Source organism: Myotis myotis, unplaced genomic scaffold, assembly GCF_014108235.1.
Source record: "Myotis myotis isolate mMyoMyo1 unplaced genomic scaffold, mMyoMyo1.p scaffold_m19_p_9, whole genome shotgun sequence".
Lineage (NCBI taxonomy): Eukaryota > Metazoa > Chordata > Mammalia > Chiroptera > Vespertilionidae > Myotis > Myotis myotis.
In genome coordinates, this window is record NW_023416401.1 from 62,754,392 (window position 1) to 62,780,246 (window position 25,855).

General features: G+C 49.5%; 1 protein-coding gene across 1 annotated transcript; it reads right to left on the reverse strand.

The window, feature by feature from the left end:
• LOC118662442 (tyrosine-protein phosphatase non-receptor type substrate 1-like) lies at positions 1 to 14,261 on the reverse strand. The gene is made up of 7 exons (XM_036320951.1): positions 14,131 to 14,261; positions 11,838 to 12,149; positions 10,681 to 11,001; positions 7,339 to 7,647; positions 3,412 to 3,738; positions 2,251 to 2,360; positions 1 to 1,444 (listed from the first exon to the last, which is right to left on the reverse strand). The coding sequence occupies exons 1-6, from the start codon at positions 14,192 to 14,194 to the stop codon at positions 2,254 to 2,256; spliced, it is 1,440 nt and encodes a 479-aa protein (XP_036176844.1). The 5' UTR covers positions 14,195 to 14,261; the 3' UTR covers positions 1 to 1,444; positions 2,251 to 2,253.
• Between the last annotated feature and the right edge of the window lie 11,594 nt (positions 14,262 to 25,855).

Below are 25,855 nucleotides of genomic sequence, written 5' to 3' on the forward strand. Positions count from 1 at the left end.
TCTAAGACACACAGACACACACACCAGAAAAAACATGGCTAGGTCAAAGGCGTACGTGCAAAGAGCAAAACTCGATAAAAAACTGAAAACTTTTCTTTATAAAACAAAAGCTCCCAAATGATAACAACACTGCTGCTCATGGCCCAAACAAGAGGAACCAGAAGGGCTCTGCATATGTGCCAGGGAAGCAAAGATATAGTGTTGGTTGCAAAGTTGCACTAGCAAAACTTTAGATAGAGCTTTACTACCATCTTGAGAAGAATCTGTAAATTGCAGCATATCTTACAATAGAAAACTGTAGAGCATGGAAAATTAATACAATGGAGTTACTGATACATATATCAACATTATTAAAACACACAGAACTGTGTGAAGCATACAAATAAAGTTCCAGAATGTTGTATACAGTATAATAGCAGTTACCTAAAATTTAAAACATGCAAAGCAATACTAAATATTGCTTAAGGATTTACATATGCTGGAAACCAAGACCAACAGTAATTAATATAAATGCGAGAAGTCCACTAGAAGGCTGAGTTTGGGCTTTGATATTCACAGGGTAAATTTGCATTTTATTACCTACTGCTGACTCAATGGCCTAAAGCAAACCCCCCCAAACCCTGATAATCTTACTGTTTACTAAACATTACCATTGATATGTCTGTTTGCATTCCTAAAAGGCAATTGTGTATTCTAGTAAATAAAAGCAGACAGGAACAGACTCAGTGGAAGTTGACTTCTCCAGTTGAGTTTTCCCCTGGCTTCCCCCCATAATTTCAAAATTAATTTTTCTTGTCTTGTGTGTCAATTTGTGCGTCAGCTCTTTCTCCAAGCCTTTGAACCCGAAAGCCACGCTGGCCTCGGCCTTTCACATACATATATGTTGTAAAAGTATAAAATCATGCTAGAAAATGATTAACACACAATTTAGGACAGTGTTTTCAAAAGGAACAGAGAACATAATAGAAATATGTGAATGTTTTGCAAAGAGAGATGGTAGGTCCATGGATACCATTAATATTCTTTATATATTTCAAAATAGTAAAATGCTTATTCAACTTAGTGATTTCAAATATCTGTTTGTTAAAATAAAAGTATACTGGCAGAGCTCTGGATAAAAGTAAAATCTGCTCGGAATATTAAGGGTTGTTTATGATGAGGGGAGGTGAAACTTGTTCTCTTCATGTTTCTGGTTCTGTTTTGGGTGGAGGCAGGGCCAGTGTGAAGCTCAATGCATCAAGGTCCAGACATCCCTGAGTCTCTGTGACCAAAGCCCATCCTTGACTCAGCTTTATTATCAGAGAGAAGCAACATCAGGAGGGTGTGTGGAGGGAGCTCCTGTGCAGGTGGGGCTGGCAGAATGAGGAGCAGGGGTCTCAGGTAAGGGGCAGGTCCTTGCAGCTTCTTCCCTCCAATTGAGGCCTTTGGTGAAGGCAGGGGGGGGCTGTAGGGAAAATCATTCATTCATTCATTTCATAAACATTTATTGAGCATCTGCTAAGTGACAGGCATTCTTTTTGGCCTGAGTTCATGATGTAGATCGGAAATGAAGCCCATAAACACTACACCCCAACACTTCTTTCTGAGATCTGAACTCTCTTCCATTCCTTGCCACTAGTCCGCTCCTGCAAAGTTCTATATATTAGTTCATCGGTTCTCAACCTGTGGGTCGCGACCTCTTTGGGGGTCGAATGACCCTTTCACAGGGGTCGCCTAAGACACATATAAAACACATATATAATTACATATTGTTTTTGTGATTAATCAGTATGCTTTAATTATGTTCAATTTGTAACAATGAAATTGGGGGTCACCACAACATGAGGAACTGTATTAAAGGGTTGCGGCATTAGGAAGGTTGAGAACCACTGTATTAGTTGATGTTGCCAATACTTTCTTATTCATTCCGAAGAAATATATAAACCAAAATATATAATAGTTTATGGGGGGACTCTTTGAGACCCAAACTGGGTCTCAAAGCTTTGGCCTTCATCCCACTTGGACACTATGAGGTCCCAAGGAACTGAATTTGAAAACTTTCAAACACCAGGGCACTACAAATGCATGAGAGCTAAAAGCTCTTACAATTCCAAGAGCCGTTTGGAGAAAATAAGTGTTCACAAACTTCTTAAAGCTGGATCACCTTGTAGAAACCATGTGACTTTGTGGGTAAGCCCTGGACTCCTCTTGCCAGCCCCTGACAATGGCCCTGACCTCCTCCCTCACGACTAAGGCCTCCCCCCAATTTACCTGTTACAGGTTCCACCACCTGTGGATGTAGGTGACTGTGAAACTCGTCACCAGCAGCAGCTTGAGGCCCAGGAGGAAAGCCACAAATATAAGGGCAGGTGTCTCTGGACCTAAATACCACATGGGCAGAAGGAGACATCAACTGGGGCTCTGTGAGTTTAAATACATCCTCTGATGTCATGTTGCCAGGAAGTTTCCGAACCACTAATTGCACCCAATTCTGTCTGGGTTCAAGCCCATGCTCTTTTCTCTACACTCAGCTTCCGCTTGGAAATAAGTGATGATCTTGATCTTTTAGCCTCACCTTGAATTGAAGTAAACAAATATTGATTTTGAACATCTATCACACGGCCAGCTAATGTGTCAATGTCCAGAGGTAAAAACCTCTGGAAGTATAAAGCTGCGTGTCCTCCAGGCCTGTGGTCATTCAAATTAAACTTTTATACAAACTTAGGAGGTTAGTATCATTAACACCATTTATAGATGAATCATCTGGGGCTCTGAGAGGATAATTGACTCAGTTCCCTGAGTTTACAAAGCTATAATTACTGTAAACTAACCTTTAAAATAATTTTGTTGGAATTCAAGTAGTAATAGTAGCTGACATTTATTGTAGACACATATGTAGAGTTTACATATATTAATTCACTTAATCCTCATAAGGACTCTATTAGTTAGGAGCCTTCATGTGACCCATCTACACTACATTAGACTCATCTACAGATGAGTATAGGGAAGCACAGAGAGGTTAAGTACCTGGACAAGAATATAGTGAAAAAGCCTGCTCTGTCATCAGGGCAGACATCATGGGGTTCACAGGGTAAGGTTGGTGGACAAGTCTCTTCATGTAACCCAAAGACACTATTTAACAAGAGATCATTGCTAAAGACCATCTCAGAATAACTAGTGAGCATCCTAAGCTAGTGGGAATTTTCAAGGAGGTTGAGGTGGGAGACTGTTCTCTCCTCAGAAATGAAAGAATCTTTCGTGATGGCCACATCTAAAGGAAGAGGCAGGCCAGAAGCCAGTCTGGTTAGCAAGGAATCACAGACTCTTAAGTTGGGCAAGACTTTAACCATTACGCCCCCTCCCTATGCCTTTCGGAACCCACTCAAGAGAGGGAGGTGACCCAGCTGCTCATAGGAGAAGAAGTGAGCTTACCTGGGTTTTCAATGGGCTTGTATGTCCCGTGGGCTGCTGGGGACAGTATGAGGTTGGCCCAGATGGGAGGCTGTGCCTCATGCTGTACCTTACAGGTGAATACCCTCTCAGACCCATGCCCTGATGCATTCACCCATTGCAAGCTTTCCAGGGTGTAGGTCCCATCAACATTCTTCTTGGGTGTGGCTGGCTCAGCTCCCTTGAATGTATCGCAGTTCTCCAGCCAGGTGAGTTGCACACTTTGTGGATAGAATCTCTGCACGTGGCAAGTAATTGCTACCAAGTCCAAGGACATTGAAGCCTGAGACATTGTCACTGCAGGGGAAACTGACACAGTCAGAGAAAACAGACAATTACTCTAGGAAGTTTACAATGGGAGCCTGAGAACTCCTTGAGGATGGGGTCATCTTCCCAGAGCCTGTCGAAGAAGAGGATTTAGATATGGGTTAACAGATGCATGCATAAGGAAATGCATGATGAATGAATAAGAGTGTGAATGTATGAGGGAATGCATGCTTGGATAGATGAATGGATGGATGCATGGATGGATGCATGGAAGAATGAATGGGAAAAATGAAAGCCATCCTAATCGTTACTCTCTTTTCCATTTTGGTCATTAAAGATGATACAATGAAGTTTGAATTCCATTTAAGAACCTATGAACCAGTTGACTAATGTATGACTTGGTAATGCTAAGATTTAAAGAGTCATACACTCTAAATCTTTATGACTCAAGATACTAAGGTTTTACATAGGCGGGAACATGGGTGTGGAGAGGTTATGTGACATGCCTGCCACAACTTGCACAAGGTCACGAGTAGCTGGGACTGTCAGAGACAGTATGTTTTACTAGTCTGTTATTCTGACACCCAGACTCTAAGGCTGTAGAATTTAAGATTCTTTGCTTCTGAAATTTTGATCTAATGACTTCTAGACTTTTTTCAACCAGATTTTCAGCTGTGCAATAGGACGTATTCATAATGAGAAAAAATTTTAAATACTATAAAACATGAAATACTTCAGGACACTTCATATGAACACACAACATAGTGTAGTTCTAACACTACACCAAAGGATGGGAGCTCCAGATTCTGGTCCCTACTGACACCATAGCCAGTGGCCAGACCTTATGTAAGTCACTTCCCCTCTGTTTCAAGAATCTTAAATTATAAGTTGTCTAAGGTGGATCAGCTCTCACAGGGCCAGTGAAGACAAACCTCAGTTCTCGGTCTAGAGTCTAGACTCTAGAGTCAAGAAATTGTGTTGTGCAATTTGAAGGAACTAAGGGCATCTGAGCCCAAAATATCCTTTCTTCATACTCAACCCGCCCAGACCTATTAAATTCTATCAATGAGTAGAACAGCCACAGTAAGACATCATCCCCGTATGTCATGATCTATAATCCGTCTTTCCCCTTCAGCACAAGAGCAGGAATTCATACCAAGCAAAGAGCAGGATGCTGAGAAGGAGAAACCCAGGATGCTGAAGGGCTGGTAACTAGGGTGCTACCTACGGAGGACAGTCCAGGCTAAGGTACCACCAAGCAAGTGTCATGGCTCTAGGTGGTGGCAAGGACCAATAAAAGGATGGAGGTGCTCAGATGGCCCGTTCCAGCCACCAGCAAGTTCCCCTGGCTCTCCAGTGTCCATGGAAGTACGGGGAGGATAGAGACCCAGGCACAGAGGCAGTGTGCATGTGGTATCTCATTTAATCCTCACAAAACAAAATGAGATCAACACAGAAAGCTGCTTGGTATCAGAAAACAGAACGAAAAGCCGCTCAGAAGGAACCTATGCAAAATCAGGGCCTACTTTCATAGAAACTGCCACAAAGGAATTGGTTGAAACTACATCTTGAAAAATATTTCAATAATAAAAACAATTTTGTTAGCTTATGTTTTAAATTAAGTATGGAATATTATCAAAACCCTGCACCAACTCTTAGAAGGAACAACTCTTGGGAGTGTAAGGAAGTTGGCATAATTTTTTCCCAGAATCATATACTACAGTCTCAACAAATCCATCATTTTAAATTTCACACTTACAGCACAATCATTAACAGGAAATTTTGAAAAATTATTCGAGTGTTCTATCAATTTTCACAGTGGCCTCTTTTTAATCAAAGTGTCCTCTTTTGAAGTGTCCATAGAATTGTTAGAACCACAGATTTTCTTCCCCATCTTTAACCACTCAGAGGCTTTGCCCATGATCTCAGAAGCTCCCCATCATTTGCGTCAATGTTCTGAAATAACTTTTGCCAGATCTCTGATTTCACTTTGCAATGGATGTGATTCTGTGTGCACAGTATGGTCTGATGTTTGCCACACTTCAATCAAGGCAAGACCCGCCTCCTGGAGCAGAGGGTTTCTGGGCTCCCATAGGTCTCCGCCAACCTGTCTCAGTGCTTGGCAGTGGGGCTGGGTGGTGCCACTTCCCATCTCAAACGCCTCCTTGATTCTCTGCCTCAGGATTCCTGCATATCCATGAAATGCCACCCAGCTCATGCAGGCCCATCTCAGCCTCCCCTCCTTTGTGGGGACAACCCTCAGCCACACTCTCCATAGTTCCTTAGAGTCCCCAGTGGCACTGAACTTCAGTCATCCACAGGGACACCCAGTTCAACATCTCCCCTTTTCTTGTGTATCTCTCTCTCCCCATCCCTTATTCTACCTGTACCCAACTCCTGGCTGCAGGTTCTGCTTTCAGGGGAACCCAGATAAAGACACCCACAAAGACACTTCTGTGACAGGAAACCCAACCGGTGATGCAAGCCATGTTGAGCAAGAAGGGCTCTTGAGTGGGGCCTGGTTTTGTTAGTAATCAATTCATTTGTGAAAACTGCATTTTCTATCATTTTTGCTTCTCTATACAATTGTCCTAACTGCAGAGAACTATATAATAAATACTCCGATAAGGAGGACCCCCCAAATTATCAGTTCCCTACGTTACAGGAAAGGTTCTGAGGCTGGGAGAATGCAGGTAACTAGCAGGAGATCCCGCAGCTACTGAGCAGCAGAGTCAAGCCAGAGTTCACGTTCAAGGCCCCTCACTCGCCAGCCCTACAAACCCAGGGAGGCTTCACAGCTTTGAACCCCTGTTTCCTTCCGTAAACTATGAAGGGGATGAACAGTACCAGGTGGCTGTATACGTTAAATAAGTCACCCACATGGCTGTGCTCATCTGAGACGTCAGTATCAATAGTCTGATGCAAAATGATGTGTTTACTTCCATGATGAAAGCACACAAAATAAAGAGGAAAATATATTGTACACCTTAAAGTCTTACAGACATGTGAGGAATTAATCACTGCTGTCTCCCTTGGGCCACTCACTGGCCTTCTCTAAGGCTTTAGAGTTGTCATTAAGGATGGGCGACCACTAAGACTCCCTCCAGGCATGATATAGTATGACCTCACGGAATTTACACACCGGTCAAGAATTGATTCAGGACAGGAAAATCGGCCAAAAATATCTGATGAGAAATTAGGCCAAATGAAGAAACCCCTGGGAGCCCCAGCAGTGAGGAGAAGGCTGCCTGCCACCCACAGTTCACAGCCACACCCGTGTCACACGACCCTGCCTAACGCACCAAGTGCCCCTTCAATTTAGAAGTTTCAAAGCCCTTCGCATCCTCTTCATAGAAATAATAATAAAATTAAATTTATGATTTATTCCTGGAAGGATTTTGACTCCATTTTACAGATGAGAAAACTGAGTTCTGAGAGCTGATGTGAATGGTAACACTAAGAAAAAGCAACAATGGCCATTTCTGCAAGAGTCATATGAGCGAGGCATGTGCTCAGCAGGGATCGTTGGGTTGAATCTTTGCCACAAGCAAGGGAGGGATGAGCCACTTTTCAGATGAGGAAACGGGGCTCAGAGGCATCCACAACCCAACCAGCCCGGCTGGACAGAAACGAGCTCCTTACCACGGAGGTACTGGTCCAGGGCGATGGTTTTCTGGAAAGCCAATTTCGACTTGTGCATGACGAGGCAGAAGACTTGGGAGCGCACGTCCCCAGCCTGCAGGGGGACGCGCACGCTGCTGCTCACGTTGTAGGTGTCTCTGCTGAGGTGGACGCTGGTCTGGGGGTTCGGCAGCGTGTGGTTGTTCTTAAGCCAGGCCACCGTGACGTGCTGCGTGTGGAATCCGGACGACGTGTACTTCAGTAGGATGCTTGTGCCCGGCTCTGATCGCTGAGGGGGGCCTTGCAAGGTGTAAGAGTAGCTGCTCCCGCCTGCAAGGAGACACCCCCACTGTGAGAGGGCGCGGAGGGGCCCAAATGCCAGTGAGAACAAATCCTCAGCGTCTCTACCCAGAAGTCTCGTTGGCTCCTTGTCCAAAGGGTTAAAGGTTACATTCTAAAAAGAGCTAATTTCTGAAGCTGATACCAGAAGCCAGATGATGAAGTCCCAGGGAGCCCCAGCAGGGTGTATGAAGGCTGCCTGCCACCCACATCTCACAGCCACACCCATGTCACACGACCCTGCTGATGGCTCTGCCTACCTCACCAAGTTCTCCCCCAAACCATAGGAGGTGGGAGTTAGGACTCTCCCATGTCACATATGAGGAAGGCTAGGTAACTTGCCCAGGGCCCACAGCTAGGCACGGGCAGAGCTGAGGTTCTTAGCCAAGCAGTCTGCCTGCAGGGTCTGTACCCATGACTACGGCTCGGCTCTGCCCCCAGTCCCTCAGAAGATAGGAGCGCCTCACTGCTCAAGAGCAGGGCATGTGAAAGCAAGTGGCACAGAGAGGGGCTAGGAGCACGGGCTTTCACGTCATGTTCAAGTTTGCATTCCCAGGCCCTCCACTAGGTGAGCCTGAGCAACTCGACTCTCTAAGCCTCAGTTTCCTCATCTGCAACAAGGATGGTTCTTATTTTTGAGAATTAACGAATAAATTAAGTAACTAGTATAGACTATGTGGCACATATTAACCGCTCTCTAAGTGGTCTAGCATCATATACTTACTGTAAGTTTAACATTTTTCGTTTAGCCCTGCTCTGGACGGGGCACCTTGAAGATTGCAAAACAGGCATCATAGAGCACCTACTGTGTGCCCCATGGTCAATCAGGGGTCAGGGAACAAATCTTCAGCAGGCACAACAGTTGTCATTACAAAGATGAGGAGACTGAACCCTGGCCACTGTGCTCAGTAGGTAGAACGTCGGCCTGTGCACCGAAGGGTCGCAGGTTCCATTTCTGGTCAAGGGCACATACCTGACTTGCAGGTTCCATCCCCAGCCCCAGTCAGAGTGAATGTGGGAGGCAACCAATTGATGTCTCTTCATTTCTCTCTCTCTCTCTCTCCCCCTCCCTCCCTTCCACTCTTTCTAAAAATCAATAAAATATCCTCAGGGGAGGATTAACAAAAAACAAAGATGAGGAGACTGAGCTGAGTAGGGGCAGTGCCTTGCCTGAGGCAGATGGCCAGTGGCAGCCCTGTGACGTGATACTGATCCATTGGACTCCCACCAAACTCCACACATAGGAGCCAGTGTTAGCTTCAAGGGCTGAAATCCTCGCCATGGAGGAGAGGTGGAAACAGGCAGCCCCCATCATGGGTTTACAGGAGGCCCCAAAGTTTAAGAGGCAATTGTGAATGTGGGCAGATGTGACCATTCAAGAAATAAATACCAGAAACAGAGTATTTAAGGTTGATTTGAGAAGAGGCGTGAGGTAGCGAGGATGTGTGTTCTCAGGCAGGATGGGAGAGAAAACTACAGGCAAAGCACGTTGAGTTTGTGAAGAGACAGCCCTGCCTTCTGATGAAGGCTCTGAGATCGGACACTTGGTCGTCCGCTGCCTTTCCCAGCTGCCTTATGTCACAGGCGTGCGAGGACACCTGGTGCACACTGAGTGCTCTGCGTGTGCCAGCGTGAACAGGCACAGCTGGCAGTGCAGGAGGGTGAGTGCCGAGGTAGGGTTTTCTGGGCCAGGTTGGGGAGGTGTCGCTGCAAAGGTGTGGCACCCAGTGCCAGGAGAGGAGGTTGCCCTTCTCTCCCGCGACCACAGGGCGCTTCCAACAGCTGAATCAAAGGGGTGCTCTCAGGGGCTTCACCTGGCAGCAGTGGGCAGACACACTGCGTGCAGGCAAAGGAGAACAACAGACAGAGGAAGGGACTCAGAGTGAGTCCATAGAGAAGCGAGTCAATAGAGAAGTAATGTAACCTGCTTCTGATGGGAAAGGACCAGCTTGGAGTTTTTCATTCAAATCTGCATGTCCCTCTGGGTGACCGTTTTTCTTATTTCTGTTGGACAAGAAACATTGGGGCGTGTAGAAAAGGGATGATGGAGGGACCGCCCCCCCCCCCGCCCCCCGAGAATCCTTCCAGCAGGCAGATAGGGGCAAATTCTGTCAGGGAGGGATGGCGCGTGGGCCCGAGTCCCTGCTGGAAGATGCGCAGTGTCGCCGCTGCACCTGGACCACGCTTTCTCGGCAGTGACTGGGCTCGAATACGTGCACAGGCGCAGACCCCACACTTCCTGGAGAGACCTGTCTGTCCTTCCCCACCCGCTGTGGTTCTGGAGAGCGGTCAGTCCACACTCAGGTTCAGCCAGGGCTGGCCCAGGCCTGGCCAATCATAATACCCCCTTCTCTCCATTCCCACCTCGTGGCTCAGTCCCTCCGCCCATCTATCATCTGATCCCGGAAAGCAACGCCCTTCTCTGTCTGAATTGCTGGCCGGCAGCGCCCCCTTGTGGTCAAAGTCATCTGCGCCACCAAGGATGAGATCAATAAGGCGGAGAAAGGGTTAGGATGGGAGGGGGAAGGGAGAGCAGGAGGGGGAATGGGAGGCGGAGAAAATGAGAAGGGGAAGGGGGAAAAGGGGCAAATGATAAGGGGAGCGGGAGAGGCAGAGAAAGGAGAAAGAAAAGGCGCACCGAGCAGTAGAGAGAATGAGAATCTCGCACCTGCGGCCACCCTGTCTAATCTCATTAAAATTGACTTCCAGAAACTTCCAGCGGAGCCCGTCGTGATTAAAAGCCCCCCTAGGAGGGACGTTGGCGCCCACAGTCAAACCTCTGCGGTGTCCGCAGTCCAGTGTTAGAGCGGAGAACTTTCAGCCTGCAGAGGCCGCGGGGCTGGGAGGGGGAGCCCCACTCCTTCCTCCCATGACGAGGTGTGGGGGAGGGAGGGAGGGAGGAGTGGACGTCAGGGGGGAGTGCCTGAGAGGTTTATCTCCAGCGCAGGGCGTCCTTCCTTCCTTCACGGTCCACCCTGACCCCGCGGCCATGCTGCCCAGGGCGCCGGGCGGCGCTGCACCCACCTTTCCTCAGCCGGGACGCCTGAGCCCGCAGGGTGATGTTGGCCTGGACCGGGGGCTGCTCATCCTGGACCACCCAGCAGGCAAACTCGCTCCCGTTGGGCTTGGCCGCTGCCTGCCACGTGTGCGCCAGAGAGTAGGTCCCATCTGCGTTTCTGGTGACCTGGGGGGCCGGCACGGTGTGGACGGTGTGCCTGTTCTCCATCCAGGTGAGGTGCAGGTGGGAGGGATAGAAGTGGCTGGCGTGGCAAGTGAGATTCACTCTCTGATGATGGGGGGTGTTCGCCTCGGAGGGCTGGGCGGTGATCTTCAGGGTGGGAACCACTGGCCGAGGAACAGAGAGAAACGTCCGTTGAAATCACACCTGACCCCCTGGCCGGCTTGTGAAGGAACCAGCCACAGATTCTCTCACTCTTTCATCAGTGACTTTTTTTTTTTTTTTTTTAAAGAAATGGTTTTCGCCTGTATGCTCAGTGCAAGGCAAATGGAGCCAAATCTTAATAGTCATTAAATATGGGTTAAGGGTACATGGGTGTCTTGGATCTTACATTCTGTGTTTCAAATGTTTCAAATCATGAAATTTAATTGTCAGATGTACTCAAACGCAATGCCCATGAGGAGAGGGACTTAATTTTATTCATTGCTCTATGCTCAGCACCTGGAACAGTGCCTGGCCCATAGTCGATGTTCCTTTGTCGAATGAATAATATTTAAGATTAATAACAGCAATGATATTATAGAATAAATATGTTTGGAATGGAAAGTTGAGCCAAATAATAATAATAGACATGCACAAACAACCTACTGTGTGCCGGGCACTATTTAGAAGGCACTATTTTAGGTGCTTTATGAGGAATCAGTCATTTGATCCTCACATGAAACCTATGAGGTGGGTCTTCATTTTATTTCCATTCTAGGAGGAAATCAAGGCCCAAGGAGGTTAAGGAGCTTCCACAACATCTCACAAGCTGTGAAGTGTGCAGAGGGTTGATCCCAGATGGTCAGCCTCTGGGACCGGTGCCTTTAATGGCTACACTGCCTGGTCAGCCGTGGCCCTGAGGAGCTTCTGTTTCCCATGAGTGAACTGGGGCTTCAGGTGGAAGACTGTGGCCGCCAACATGCCAGGGAAAACGATGCCCCCCGCCCTACTGCCCACTCACCTCGGAGCACTTGGGAGAGGTTCATGGTCCTGTGCAGGGGCGCTGCCAGGTCCCTGTGGGTGACTTCGCAGGTGATCTCTGACGAGACATCTTGGCGCACCAGCGTCAGCCACACCTTGCTGGTGATGGAGTAATTGCCTTTGTCATCAGTCACCAGGCGCTGAGCGGAGGCTGGATGCTCATCCCAGTCCTTCATCCAGGTGACACTGATGTCCTGGGAGCTGAAGGGGCCGGCGGTGCAGTTGAAAGGCACCGAGTTTCCAGGGGCTGCCCTCTCTGCCGGGCCCGTCAGGGTGATGAACGGCTGCCCAGCTACGAAAAAGAGCACTTGTCTGCACACTGAGGGCGGGACACCGCCAGCACTCAACAGCCTGTCAGAGGCGCCTGTGCTCTCAGGCCCTGTGGACCTACTATGCACCGTGTGTGTTCCTGCCTCAATGGATCATACACACAGATGATAACAAGGGAACAAGCAAATATATAATTGCAACTGGGGCTCAATGATCTAAGGGAAACCCAGAGAGTACAGAGATGGGAAATGCTGGGGGGAGTTATTCTAGAAGTTAGAAAAGGATTCCCAGGGAGGGGACATTTTGAGCTGAAACTGAGGAACGGATAGGAGCCAGCCCTGGGGCAGGGAAATCACATTCTAGAAAGTGGGGAAGCAGGTGAGAATAGCTCGGGCAGGAAGAGCTTGGTGGGCTTGAGAAACTGAGAGGCCTGGGGTCTGCAGCATGTGGGCAAAGCGGTGCAACGAGAAGATCCTATTCTGATGGGAAGCCGGGGGAGATTGTAAGCAGAGGGGCAGGCGGCCTCACTGACATGCTTTAGGAGATAACGGCGGTTTCTGTGTGGAGAATGGGCAGGAGGGTGGCATTGGGAGCAGGGAGGCCAGCGAGGAGGCTGCTGCTGACATCGGGTGAGGTGGTGGTTCCCCGGGCTGGGGTTCTGAGAAACGGAGGTACATCTGGAAGGTAGAGCCCACAGGACTTGGTCATGGACTGGGTGGGAGAGGAGACACAATGAATTATGGGGAAGTGATTCTCGGGGTTCTCTCCTGAGCATCTGGGTGGGTGGTGGTTCTAGGTTTTGAGGAGAAAACTGGACGAGTTGGAATGGGAGAGGGGTGGTGAGGAATCAAGGTTTCCATTTGGGACATAAGTGTGAAGCCAGGGATCCCCACAGGCAAGGATGGCAGGCCCACTCCCCCTCCAGGATCTCCTGGGCAAACAGTGGAGCTGCCTCAGTGGCGCCCACCCTCTGCTCGCTCGCCCCCGGGGATGGGTGGCTCTCTCCACCGGAGGCAGCTTCCTCCCCCTCACAGAGCAGGACTGTGACAAAGCACTTCTGCTTCTGACCGAGGATCTGACTCCTGGGGTCATCCCAGGACAACTGAGGGCCAGACTCGTCCGCCCCCGTGGCATGGTCTGCAGAGATCTGCGGGCCAGACCTCTCCAAGCCTTCGCTGCATTCCCCGAGCCCCTGCTCTGAGCCAGGATGTCAGCTGGAGACACAGGAGCCCCTGGCCAGGTGTGTGTGCGGAAGGGCACAAGTAAACCAGCAACGACAACAGGGAGTGACAGGTGATGGAAGGCGGCTGTGGGGGTCAGAGAGCATGTCCTCTCAGCAGTGAGCTCTGGTACCTTCTGCATAGCGCTCTCTCTCCCCTGAGTGAGGCCTCAGGATAATTATCACCCATCTGGCAGCACCCTGTGGTTTATGAAACACTTTCGGGTGGGTGTGCTCATCGTCATCCACATCCCAACTGAGAAATGCTAGTGTTTCACTTCCGAGAAGAAACAGGCTCAGAGAGGTTTAGTGACAGCTCAAGATCACACAGCCTGTCAGTGGTGAAGCAGGGAGGTTACGCAGGTGCGTCTGACCGTGGGTCCAGCACTCTTCCCGCAATGCCAGAGGCTCCATCACTCAGGGGTTCCTCTCTCCCTCTGTCTTTCCCAACCTCACACCCTCTCTGACCTGGACCAGGTGGCCACCCAAACCAGAGCTGGCATCAAAGAAACTGGGTGGGAGGTGGGCTCCTCCTTCACTCTCAGCCCCTCACCCGCCGGTCACATCTTGCTCTTCCTGACCCCAAAGCTCCCATCATCGGTTCCCCACAGGCCCACACTGAGGAAAGCAAGCAAACAGCACCTGGGAGGCAGGTCCGCAGGTCAGCTAGGTCCTCTGGCCTCAGCCCCTCTGCCCACCCTCACACGCAAGGTGGCTGGATTCGGTACCCCCAGGTGTTCCCTCCCAGACCTGAGGATTCCTGTGGACAGCTCTCAGAACTCACCTGCGAGTCCCAGCAGAAGGGTAGGCAGGAGGGAGCCCAGGGCCTGCCCCAGCGTGGCAGTCATGGCGGGAAGCTCACAGCTTCCCTGGTCCGTGCAGGCGCCAACCCCCAGATGAAGCACTACATGAGCCTGGGAGCCACTGCCTGGTCTCCCGACAACCTGGGCGGGCCCCCAACCCCCAGACACCCACCCACCTCCAGCCTGGAGCAGCTGGGTGAGCCACAGCGAGAGAAGTGGTCACCGTGGCCCAGGCTTCCTTCCAAACCCCAAACCCTCAGATCTGAGGTCTCCAGCTGGGAAGTGCCTGCTGCCCGAGCCTGGGGGCTGCCTGTCTTGTGCGGCCAGCAGAGCAGGCAGGCATGGCTCCCACAGCTTCTGCTGCAGAGCCCCCTCGGGGTGGGGAGCCTCCTCCCGCCGGAGACGCCATGGGGCCTGCGCTGGCCCGGCCCAGGGATGTCTCTTGAGACACAGAATGGATGGGAAGTGGCCTGGGCAGGACTGGTGAAGTGAGCCTGGACACATTCAACCAAATAGACAAGCATCCAGACTAGACTGTGAAAGCCAGCCCTGCCCCTCACCGCCCTGTGCCCGCACAGTGTCAGCAGGACTTGCCCCTGGCCCTGGATTGTCCGCTAGGCCACAAGTTCGGAAAGGCGAACGTTAAGCACAACCACTCCCCCGGCTTCACCCCTTGGTTGCTTCTGACCCCCCTCCCCCGTACCCTTCTACTCTCTCTGGCTCCCCAGTGGCTAGCTCGGACATACATACTGTTGGTTTTTATCTGCTTTCCCATGAGAAATGATTGGGTATGAGGACTGCTGTCTTTCAAACACTCCAGTAATCAGCACCCAGCACTCAGCACTGTGCTGGACACACAGTGGGTTCTCAATCATAAGGAATGAACCTTTGGGACCAGGTATGGGCTCGGGACTGATTAAGAAGCAGCAAAGTCCAACCTGCATACTGCCCCCCCACTCCTTCCCAGCCATCCCATCTCCCCATGCTCTGTCCACTCGGCTCATGGCGGGGGGGCGGGGGGGGGGGCGGAGGGGGAAGGGAAGCAGTGGCCAGCCTGGAGGAGACAGCTCTAGAATCTCTCCCCTCCCCTCTCCCCTCACAGCAAAGCACCTGCATCCCAAGGAGAAACCTCTAGAGAGGTTTCTCTTAATTGGATTGACATCTGGTGATTGTGGGGGCTACATAAGCAAGGTAGGGGAGCTGCAGGAAGAGGAGGCCGGCTTCCCCTCCACGCGTCTCCCGAGGCAGACAGTGGACTTGCTGCCGTGAGCATGAGAAACGGGAACTGGAAAGGAAAGGCAGGGCAGAGGGGGTGGGTGGTGGCAGGGGAGCAACCTGAAATTCCCCCACCCCCATGCAGCATTGCAGGAGGGGGTTTCTCGGAGAGCCCCGTGGAGGAGTGTGGCATCCTGTGGGCAGCCACTCCAGAGTTCCCTAAAGCATAGACTCTGCATGGACTGCAGGGCCCAGCTGTGGAGCTGGATTAAATCATGCATGAGAGCTGCACCCAGGGCACCCCTACACACATGCACACGCACACGCACACAGGGACCCAACTTGAGATAAGAGGAGAAACAAAAGGCCCCTTATCTCCACCCCTGCCAGACCCCTCAGCAGGGACTTGGGGGCGCACTGGCTGTGGGTGAAGGAGAGTGTGATGTTGGCCCTACATGGGAATGTGGACATTAGCAAACAGCCAGTTCAGGCTGGGCTTTAAGCAGAGCCTAACACAGAATAGTTTTTTCATGAAAGTTTGGCAAAATGATTCACCTGTGTCGCCCATTTGGCAACAGTTGTCGAGCACCTTCCCAAAGTGTCCAGACAGGCAGGCCCTGCCTTCGGAGACAGGGAGGGGCAGGCAGGCGAGCCGTGGGGGACCTGAGCCGAGGGCGTGCTCCCAGAGGAACAGCACCCGTTCCGGTGGCGCCCTGCTCCGTGCAGACAGTTGGATGTTTGGGTAAACAAGCAAGAAGGATTATGGGGAAGGAAATGGGGGAAGCACTACCAATGAGAAAGCCTTCCCTGTGGCAGTGGCTTGACTTGTGCAACTCCGGTCACACCACTTACATAGACGGGGAGACAGTGACAGTGCGGGTGGGGCTACAGGGGGAGGTGTCGCACAAAGAGAAGTGGGGAAACTGGGATCCTCTGGGTGGTGGTCTGAATGCCAAGGGACCCACAGGGCTCACCCAAGCTGGGCCACATGCCCACTGGGTGAGGCTTGTTTTTCTCTGAGTGGGGCCAAGCCCATCTTCTTCCTGATTCCAGCGCCAGCAGGAGGCAGATCTCCCCGAGTCTGTAAGCTCAGCCTCATCTGTGCTGGAGGCCTAAGAGCCCTCGTCATGAGTACGGGCCCCAGCCCTGACCTAATGGCCGAGAGGGACAGAGGTCCAGGCTCTTCAGGAAACGGACATCGATGTAAAAGCAGCTCAGGCTGACAACCCTGCAAGTGCAGACAGTTCAATGACACGGTGGCACCAGCCACAGGCCCTTGGTCAGACCTGGGCCTCTGTTTCCTTATCTGCAGCAGGAGGCGAGTGGCATCCACCTGTGACTCTCTGAGTCTTCTGCATATAAGGTCTTAAGTCCGAAGCATAGAATTGAAGCTAAATAAATGTGAGTTTCTATCCTAAGAAGTGCAGCTCTCCACTTCATTCTTCTTCCACCTGTTAACTCCTCCAGCATGGCTTCTTAGGAAGCGGGGCGGGGGGAAGCTGTCAAGACCCCTAAATAGCAAATTGCCATGTAAAATCCAACCCCTTGCTACAAGAACCCATTATCAGTCACCCTCACCCCATCTTCTCAGATGGGGCTCACATGCAGCTTGGACAAGCCACCCCTGTCACCCTGCTGCTCCCCAAAAGCTCTGTCTCTCCCTGAGACAGTGACCCAGCTCCTTGTGGGTAAGGACTCCTGCTTGTTCACCTCCTTCATGTCTAAGTCCTCAGTGCCTAACACAGTACCTGACACAGAAAAGCCTCTGGACACATTTGCTGAGTGAATTCATTTCATTATCAACTTATTCATTAACAGAGAACACCTAAATGTACAGGCACGCTTCAAGTCACTGAGCCACTGAGCAATGAGCAAGACAGGTTCTCACCCTCAATGAAGCGACGTGAGCTACTTTCAAGGGAGGCCAGGAAACAAAGAAACATGCACTGAGTGGCCAGATTATTATGACCACCCCATCAGTACTTTGTTGGGCCACCTTTTGCCTTCAATACTGCGGCGATTCTTCTTGGCATTGACTCCACGAGATGTTGAAAGGTGATGCGAGGAATCTGACACCATGCCTGATGAATAGCACTGTCCAGCTCTGTGAGATTTGATGGTTGTGGAACCAGCTGCCTGATGGCTCTTTTAACTTTGTCCCACAAATGCTCAATTGGATTGAGATCTGGTGATTGTGGGGGCCACCTAAGCAAGGTAAAGTCTCCCTCATGTTCTTGAGACCACTCCTGCACAATACGAGCACCGTGGCATGGCGCATTGTCTTGTTGGAAGAAGCCATCTCCATTGGGGTACGCCAGTGGTCGGCAAACTCATTAGTCAACAGAGCCAAATAGCAACAGTACAACGATTGAAATTTCTTTTGAGAGCCAAATTTTTTAAACTTAAACTATACAGGTAGGTACATTGTTATTAACTTAATTAGGGTATGCCTAAGCTGGCCTTTGCTAAAAATGTCCTCAATCTGATTGAGGTACGTTCGCTGAGGTCGACCCCTTCCAACTCTCCCATCCACACCTGTCTTGTATGCTTGTTTCAGATAGACGAGTGTGGATGGGAGAGTTGGAAGGGGTTGACCTCAGCGAACGTACCTCAAAACAATGTCCCTCCCCCTCGCTGCGTATCCCATGGCCCACGGCCCACCTGCGCCGCGTCTCCCGTCACCCAACTGACTGACCGACCAACACCCCCCACTTCTTCTAACGCCACTTCTTCAGAATAGACTTGCCCAGGCCGAAAACCGACTTCTTCGCATGGGCCAGGAAGTTTCAATCGCACTGTACGTGTGCGCCCGCACGTGGTATTTTGTGGAAGAGCCACACTCAAGGGGCCAAAGAGCCACATGTGGCTCGCGAGCCACGGTTTGCCGACCACTGGGATACGCCATCAGCATGATAGGATGGACGTGATCAGCAACGATACTTAGGTATGTTGTGCTATTCAGACGTTGTTCCACATGAATTAAAGGGCCCAAATCATGCCAGGAAAACATGCCCCAAACCATAACATTGCCCCCACCAGCTTGAAGGGTTATACTCATGCATGTGGGGTGCATGCTTTCATGCTGTTTCCGCCAAATTCTCACTCTGCCATCTGCATGATGCAACTGGAAGCGTGATTCATCAGACCACATGACTTTTTTCCAATGCTCGACTGTCCAGTTCTTGTGTTCCTGTGCTTGGGTAACTGTCGTGGTAAACAACCTGCTTCCCTATTTATAATGGTCTGGCCCTCTAGCAACTTCAGTGCGAAATTATAGCTAATTTGCCTACAAATGTCATAATAATCTGGCCACTCAGTGTTTATGCAATGTAATTTTTGGGAGGGTTACCTGAGGCAGAGGGGAGAGCGTGATGGAGGTGTCTGGCACAAGGGGTCCAGGAGGACCTGTGGGGAAGGGGCATGTGATCGGAGCCCTGAATGGAAGGGGAGGAATGGGAGATCTGGGGAAGAGTGCTCCAGAGAAGGGATGCAGCAGGCAGGGGAGCTGAGCTCTGGGTGGGCTGAGCAGCAGCAAGGTCACTGTGGGTCATTATAGGGAGAGGGGGCAGCAGCAGGTCATAGGGCCTGATCTTACAAGCCCTGGGGGAAGAGGTCAGGTTGCAATTTGTGTGCAATGCATCAGTAGCCTGAGAACAGCGGTGTGCAGGATCCAATTTGCAAATTAAAAACATTCTGGTGGCTGGGGATGACGTTGGAGGAAGAACAGGGAGGAGGCAGGGGGAGGAGAGGAAGCGAGAGGCCACTGGAGCTGTAGGCAGCTGGACACGGGAGCCTGGAGGCTGGGGGAGAGATGGGGATGGTGGGGAGAGAGACAGACATTTGCAAGTTGTCGGCATGTGAAAGGGTTTGAAAGATTCTGCAAAAGATGAGCCCAGTTCAGGAAAGAATGGAGAGAAAAGAGAGGGAGGGTCCCAGGCCTGGGATGTGATCTGACTCGGACATCAGTTTGCAGGATGACATGGGGACACCTTTCTGGGCCTCAGATTCTATAACTGAACCGACAACTTTATCTCTAAAGACTCTCTTTCTTGAATATTCATGGGCCTGGGTTCACGTCCTACACTTGGGGCCCCAGCCTGGGCCGAGGCCTCGCTCACACAACCTCTGCTGAGCCCGCTTCCTGCAGCGTGCTGAGGTGGGCACCACGGGCGTATGATCCCTGCAGTTGCAAAGACTGTCACTCAGAGGGACTCATGCTTGATTTACTGCTCTGCTGTCACTGTCTGGAAACACTTAATGGTTTTGAACAAGGGGCCGTGCATTCTCAGTTTGCACCGGGCACTGCTAATTCTGTGCCGCCACCTGTCCTTGGCCTCCAGGGGTGAGGGAGGCAAACTCCCGCAGAGGCAGCAGGCATGACTGGGCAGCCTGGCGGGGAGGGTGGGCAGGAGGCCCCTCAGGTGGCTGCATGCGAGGGTGGAGGACCCTTGATGGACCCCTCTGTGGCATCTGGGTCCCTGATATCACTAGCACCAGCCTCCCCCCACCCCTCCAGACTCTGATACCTGCCCAGTCCCAACAAACTTCCCTGTTTCAGGAGGTGAAGACTTCAGCCACTGTGTGGGTGGACTGGCTCCTGGGACCCTCACCCCCATGAAAGCAAACAAACGCAACAATGGGAGGTGATGGGTGAAGATCCAGGCCCAGAGGGTGGCTCTCTGCACCCAGGTGGGCACGTGTACGGGAGCAGGGGAAGAAAGTGAAACAGTGAAGTGAAGGGAGCTTGCTAACGTGCACCTAGAGAGACCAGCAAGCCAGAGGGGCCGATGGGGAAGTCACCAGGAGGGTTGTTTCGCTTAAGAGAAAGAAGGACTTTCTAACAATTAGTGCCGTCCAGTAATGAAACCTCTTATCTTCTGTGGGCGGAGCTTTCCCTCCCGAGAGAAGTGTGTTTTTCAAACCATAGGACACAACACAATCATGAGTCATGAAATCAATTTAATAAACTTACCCAGCATTTTTTTTAATGGAAAAGATAGGAGAGGAGAAAGGGAAGAGATCTAGGTTTAGGCCACACAGTGAGGGAAAATGCCACTCTTAAGTTTTCAGTGTGTGTGTGTGTGTGTGTGTGTGTGTGTGTGTGTACATGCACACTGCATGGGAATATAAAGTGTATCGCTAACTGGGTGGTTGTCAAAAAGATTGAAAGCCTTGGGAAGTTGATATCTAAGATCCTTTCAACTTTGCGGTTATGTGAGGCAACGCTCTTAGATTTTATGTATGGAATTATGAGACTCGGAGTCTAAGCCTCCTTTCTTTATTTTTTATTATTTTACTTCACATTTATTTAATTCCTGTTCTAAGCCGTACTGGGAGCTAGAGGCAAAGAGATAGATCAGAATCAGTCCCTGCCCTCCAGCCAAGTGATGGAGACAGACATTTAAACAGGTGATTATAATGCAGTGTGGTAAGTGCTCCGGAAGGCACTTGGCTAAGGTTGGTGCATATTTCATCCAACGCCCTGAGGGAGGTACTTCCTTAGCACCATTTAGCAGATGAGAGAAGAATCATGGCTAAAATGGTGACAATAAGGGTTCATCAAGGTCCCCCAGCAGATTTGTGATTGGACCCAAGCCCTCCTGAGGGCAGGGATGGGGCGGAGTCACAGGAAGGAAGAGAAGAAGGAAGGGACTGACAGCAGCTGCTGGGGTAGGGAGAGAGAAAAGCATCACAGCAGAAGGAACCCTTGAGCTATGTCTTGAAGGAAGAGTAGGGACAATGGCTTGACAGGGGGGTTAAAGTGTTCCTTTCCTCAATGGACAGCCCAGAAGTGATGCTGAAGATAAGAGAGAGTGTGGAATTTAGAGCAAGCAGACCTGATTTGAACTTTAGCTTCAGCTTTACTAGCTGTGTGACCCTGGAAAAGTCTCCTAACCTGTATGGGCCTCCATTTCTCCACATTAAATGGGAATTATCATGAGATTAGAGAGCTCGTGTATGTAATGTGTCTAGCATTAGCACAACACCTGGCCAATAGGATGAGCTTCATGCTGATTACAACCCATCAGCGAGGTTCCCTAAGCTCTGACACTTAGCATCTGGGTAACCTTGGCAAGTGACTAACCTCTCTCTGCCTCAGTTTCCTCATCTGTAAAATGGGACTAATAATAGTACCTACCACATAAAGTTATGAAAATACAATTAATTAATACAGTGCTTAGAAGAGTTTAGAAGAGTTATCAGGCACAAATTAGGTGCATGACAGAGATTGGCCACTGTTAATACTTCTATGTGCTCCATGCTCTGATAAGAGCTTTGTAATTTTATTCACTAATTAGATTAACAGATGATTGTTGAAGGTTTGCCATATTCTAGGGCAGTGGTCGGCAAACTCATTAGTCAACAGAGCCAAATATCAACAGTACAACAAATGAAATTTCTTTGGAGAGCCAAATTTTTTAAACTTAAACTATACAGGTAGGTACATTGTTATTAACTTAATTAGGGTACTCCTAAGGCTTAGGAAGAGCCACACTCAAGGGGCCAAAGAGCCGCGTGTGGCTCATGAGCCTCAGTTTGCCGACCACGGTTCTAGGGAATGTCCAAGGTGCATCAGGGACTCTCAATTAGCTTAATACTTAGCTGGAACCTTGAGTGTGATGTCAAGTTTGTTTTCTAGGGAGGAGAAGAAAGGGGGTAGGATTTTGTGGGAGGTGAGCTAAATGGTGAAAAGTGAGGTAGGAGAGGTGGAACAGGACAGATAATGAAAAATATTTAATGTCATGTCGGCCTGGAAGAAGTGGAGAGTCCATGGAGATTTTCAATCTAGGGAATTTTTATTCTTAGAATTTATGATTTCTCAGCTGCAAACCTGAGTTTATGTGCTGCAGTCTTTATGATTCCAAGATTATATATAGTCCAATGACTTTGTGAACCTTAATATTTCTTACTTGCTGTGGTGGGTTGATATAAAAATGGTCACAATAGGGACTTCTGGTTTCAACTCCCCATATGTAAAGAGCTTAAAAGCCATTACCCCAGTTTTTAGAACAAGAAAAAGTTGGACAAGCTGAAAATCAATGACTTCCCTTGAATCCATCAGAGAACTGAGGTTGCAAGGCAAACTGCCACCCCAAAATCGGGGAGTCAGGTGCATCCAACGATACCAAGATTGGCCTCCCTGCTGCGATGTCATAAACCGGTGGGAACAAGTAGGTGGTAATTCTGCTGAATTGCTAAAGGCTGAGTGGGGACCAGCATAAGAGTCAGGAGCTCCTGGGGTCCCCAGTCATGGGGGAGTGGGGAAAGACCTCAAAATTTTGCAGATTCTTCCTCCAGGAACCTCACTGGGTTCCGATGTGGAGGATCTGACAGGGCGACCATGTAACTCAGACAGAGAGAAGGCAAAGCATAGCCATGGTGAAGCCCGCCCATTCCCTTCCCCAATCTCCAGTGGGTAGGACGTTGCCAGAAGGCAATTCAGAGGCTTTATTGCACTTATGGCAAAAGGAACTGGAAACTCTCCAGACTTCCTGTTTCACCCAAAGGAGGGCATGTGTGTGGGACGGGGTGGGTACAGAAGCCATAGACAAGAGAGGAAATAGGCTGGGATGTTGTAGCTGGGGAAGGGACCAGAGAGGGGGTAGGGCATAGCTCCACCCCTGGAGGAGGAACAGAAACTCTTGCAAAAGGCCACACTCCTGAGACCAGAGGCAAGCCCACTACAAGCCTGAATCTCCCCCACTGGACCAGCATAGCAATAAAGCTCCCAGCATAAAACAGCGATTGCAGCTTAAAGAGGTGCAGGACACAGACTCAGGACCAGGACAAAGGGAGCCTCCAGAGCCAAAGAGGGAGGAGAAGACAAGGGTACAAAGGAATGTGAAGCCGGGGCGCCTAGAGCTACAACAAGCATTACATGCAGCCCAACTCCTGGCAAGATTAACATCAATCCTCACGTTAAAGGCCTGTTTCCCTCCGTACTTATTTCCTATTACAAAATGCCCAGCTTTCCAGAAAACTTTAGAAGGCAGGCTGTATTAGTTTCCCGAGGCTGTTGTAACAAGTCACCGCAAAGTTTGGTGGCTTAAAACAACAGAAATTTATTATCTTATGTTCTGGAGATCAGAGATCCAAAATCAGTCAGTATCACGGGGCTAAACCCGAAGTGTCTGCAGGGCTGCGCTCCTCTGAAGGCTCGGGGGCGAATCCCATCCTGGCCTCTTCCGGTCGCGGCCGGCATTCCTTGGCTTCTGGTTGAATTACTCCAATCACTCTCTCTCTCCATGGTCAGATCACCTTCTCCTCTGTGTGTCAAAGCTCCCTTTGCCTCCTCTTATAAAGACACATGTGGCCGAAACCGGTCTGGCTCAGTGGATAGAGCGTCGGCCTGCGGACTGAAAGGTCCCAGGTTTGATTCCGGTCAAGGGCATGTACCTGGGTTGCGGGCACATCCCCAGTAGGAGATGTGCAGGAGGCAGCTGATCGATGTTTCTCTCTCATCGATGTTTCTAACTCTCTATCTCTCTCCCTTCCTCTCTCTGTAAAAAATCAATTATATATATATATATATATATATATATATATATAGACACATGTGGTTGCATTCAGAGTCCACCTGGATAATCCAGGATAATCTTCCCCCTCTTGATCTGTTATCCAGTCTTCCACACATGCCAAAGGGCATAGAACAAATATGGGCTCAAGAGAAAAAACAATCATCAGAAGCAGACTCAGATACTTATAAGTGTCAGAAAGCAAGGAAGTGATGAGGATGTAACAAAGAGACACAGCAGCCAACATTTGCCCCAATAGTCAAAATTGGAACCATTTGGGCAACAAAAGAAATAACATAGTATATAGATGGTGCAAAATATAAAGCAAATATCCACGAGTCCACGTTGATATAATAAACATAAAACAGAAGAATTCCAAAGAACATATGTTGCTAGTGCCCCCTCAATGAGGCGGAGGTGGAGAGTTGTTCTCTACCTCTTCAGTGGGCCCTGCACAGCGACTCCCTTTTACAGAGAACAGGATGGAAAAAGGGGGGGAGGGGAGAGTAGCATTCCACTGGAGAAACCGGGCAAACAGCACCTTAGCTAGGTGATTACGGTTAACATCATCATGATAAGTGATGTGGATGGCATGTTCTCTCGATATAACGCATTGACAAGACACTTTACCTCTGAGGTCCTCCTCAAAACCCATAACTCCAGACTGATCACGAGAACAACAGTGGACAAACTCAAATTGACGGGCCTTGTACAGAAAACCTGATTATTTGAGGAGTGCTGGTCATCTGTCAAGGTTGTCAAAAAAAACAAAACACCAAGGAAATTAAGAAACTGTCACAGCCACGAGGAGCCTAAGGAGCTGGGGTGATTAAATGCAATACCTTGTATTCTGGATGGGATCCGGATGACTACATGCAATGCAGTATTCTGGACAGGGTCCTGGAACAGAGCAAAGACACTGAGGAAAAATGAATGAATAAAGTATGGAGTTTAGCTAACAGTACTATATCACTGTTGGTTCTTTAGTTGTGACAAATGGATCACAGTAATATAAAATATTAACAGTGAGGGAAACTGGACACTGGGGTAAATAGGACCTCTATACAGTCTGTGGAACTTTTTCTGTAAATCTATTATCAAGTGAAAGCATTGTTTAAATGTATTTTTTAACGGCCACAATAGTTCATGTCCTTTTGGTCGTGCCTTTGCAATATGACTTTGCCACTTCTCCCTTGCAGAGGGGTTTTTCCATTTCCCCAGCTCTGAATCCGGGCTAGGGCCTTCCTCAATTGGACTAACAGAATGGGATGAAATATGATGCCAGTCATGGAATTTCAGGAGGCCTTGATGTTTCGGGATGATGAAAGACATGGCCCGGGCACCCTTCTTGCCCCAGCCAATAGCCAGCCAACTCCCAGACATGTGATCGACCCATTCTCCCTTGACAAGCAAACTCCCAGCTACCCTGCCCTCTGACCCAGAACAAGGAGGCAGGGCAGAGTGAGCCCAGCCTGGCCCAGACCAGCAGGGCCACCGGTGATTCATATGAGCAATAACGAAGCTTTTTTGTTTAAAGCCTTTTGTTCATTATACAACAACAGCTAAGTGAATCACTCCTACCTGGGTCTAACAGTGTATGCACTAGTACAAGGTTATTTGTTGTAAGGTTATGATTACAAAAGCTTGGGAACTGCCTAAAAGCTCATCAATAGGAGACCGATCAAATAATTATGAAGTTCATACAATAGAATATTATGCAGCTGTCCAAAAGAATGAGGCAGCTCCATGTGAATCAATATGGAACATATTCCATGATACATGTTTAGGTAAAGCGGAAAGATGCGCAGGAGGATCTGGAGGGAACGACTGATCCTGTAAAACCTTTTTATTCACATAGACTTTCTGCTGGAGGATATACAAGAAGCATATGACAATGGCTGCCTCCCTCCAGGAAGGGGCCTGGGTAGCTGGGAACAAGAGTGGAAGGGAGACTTCCTTTTCACTCCACCATCTT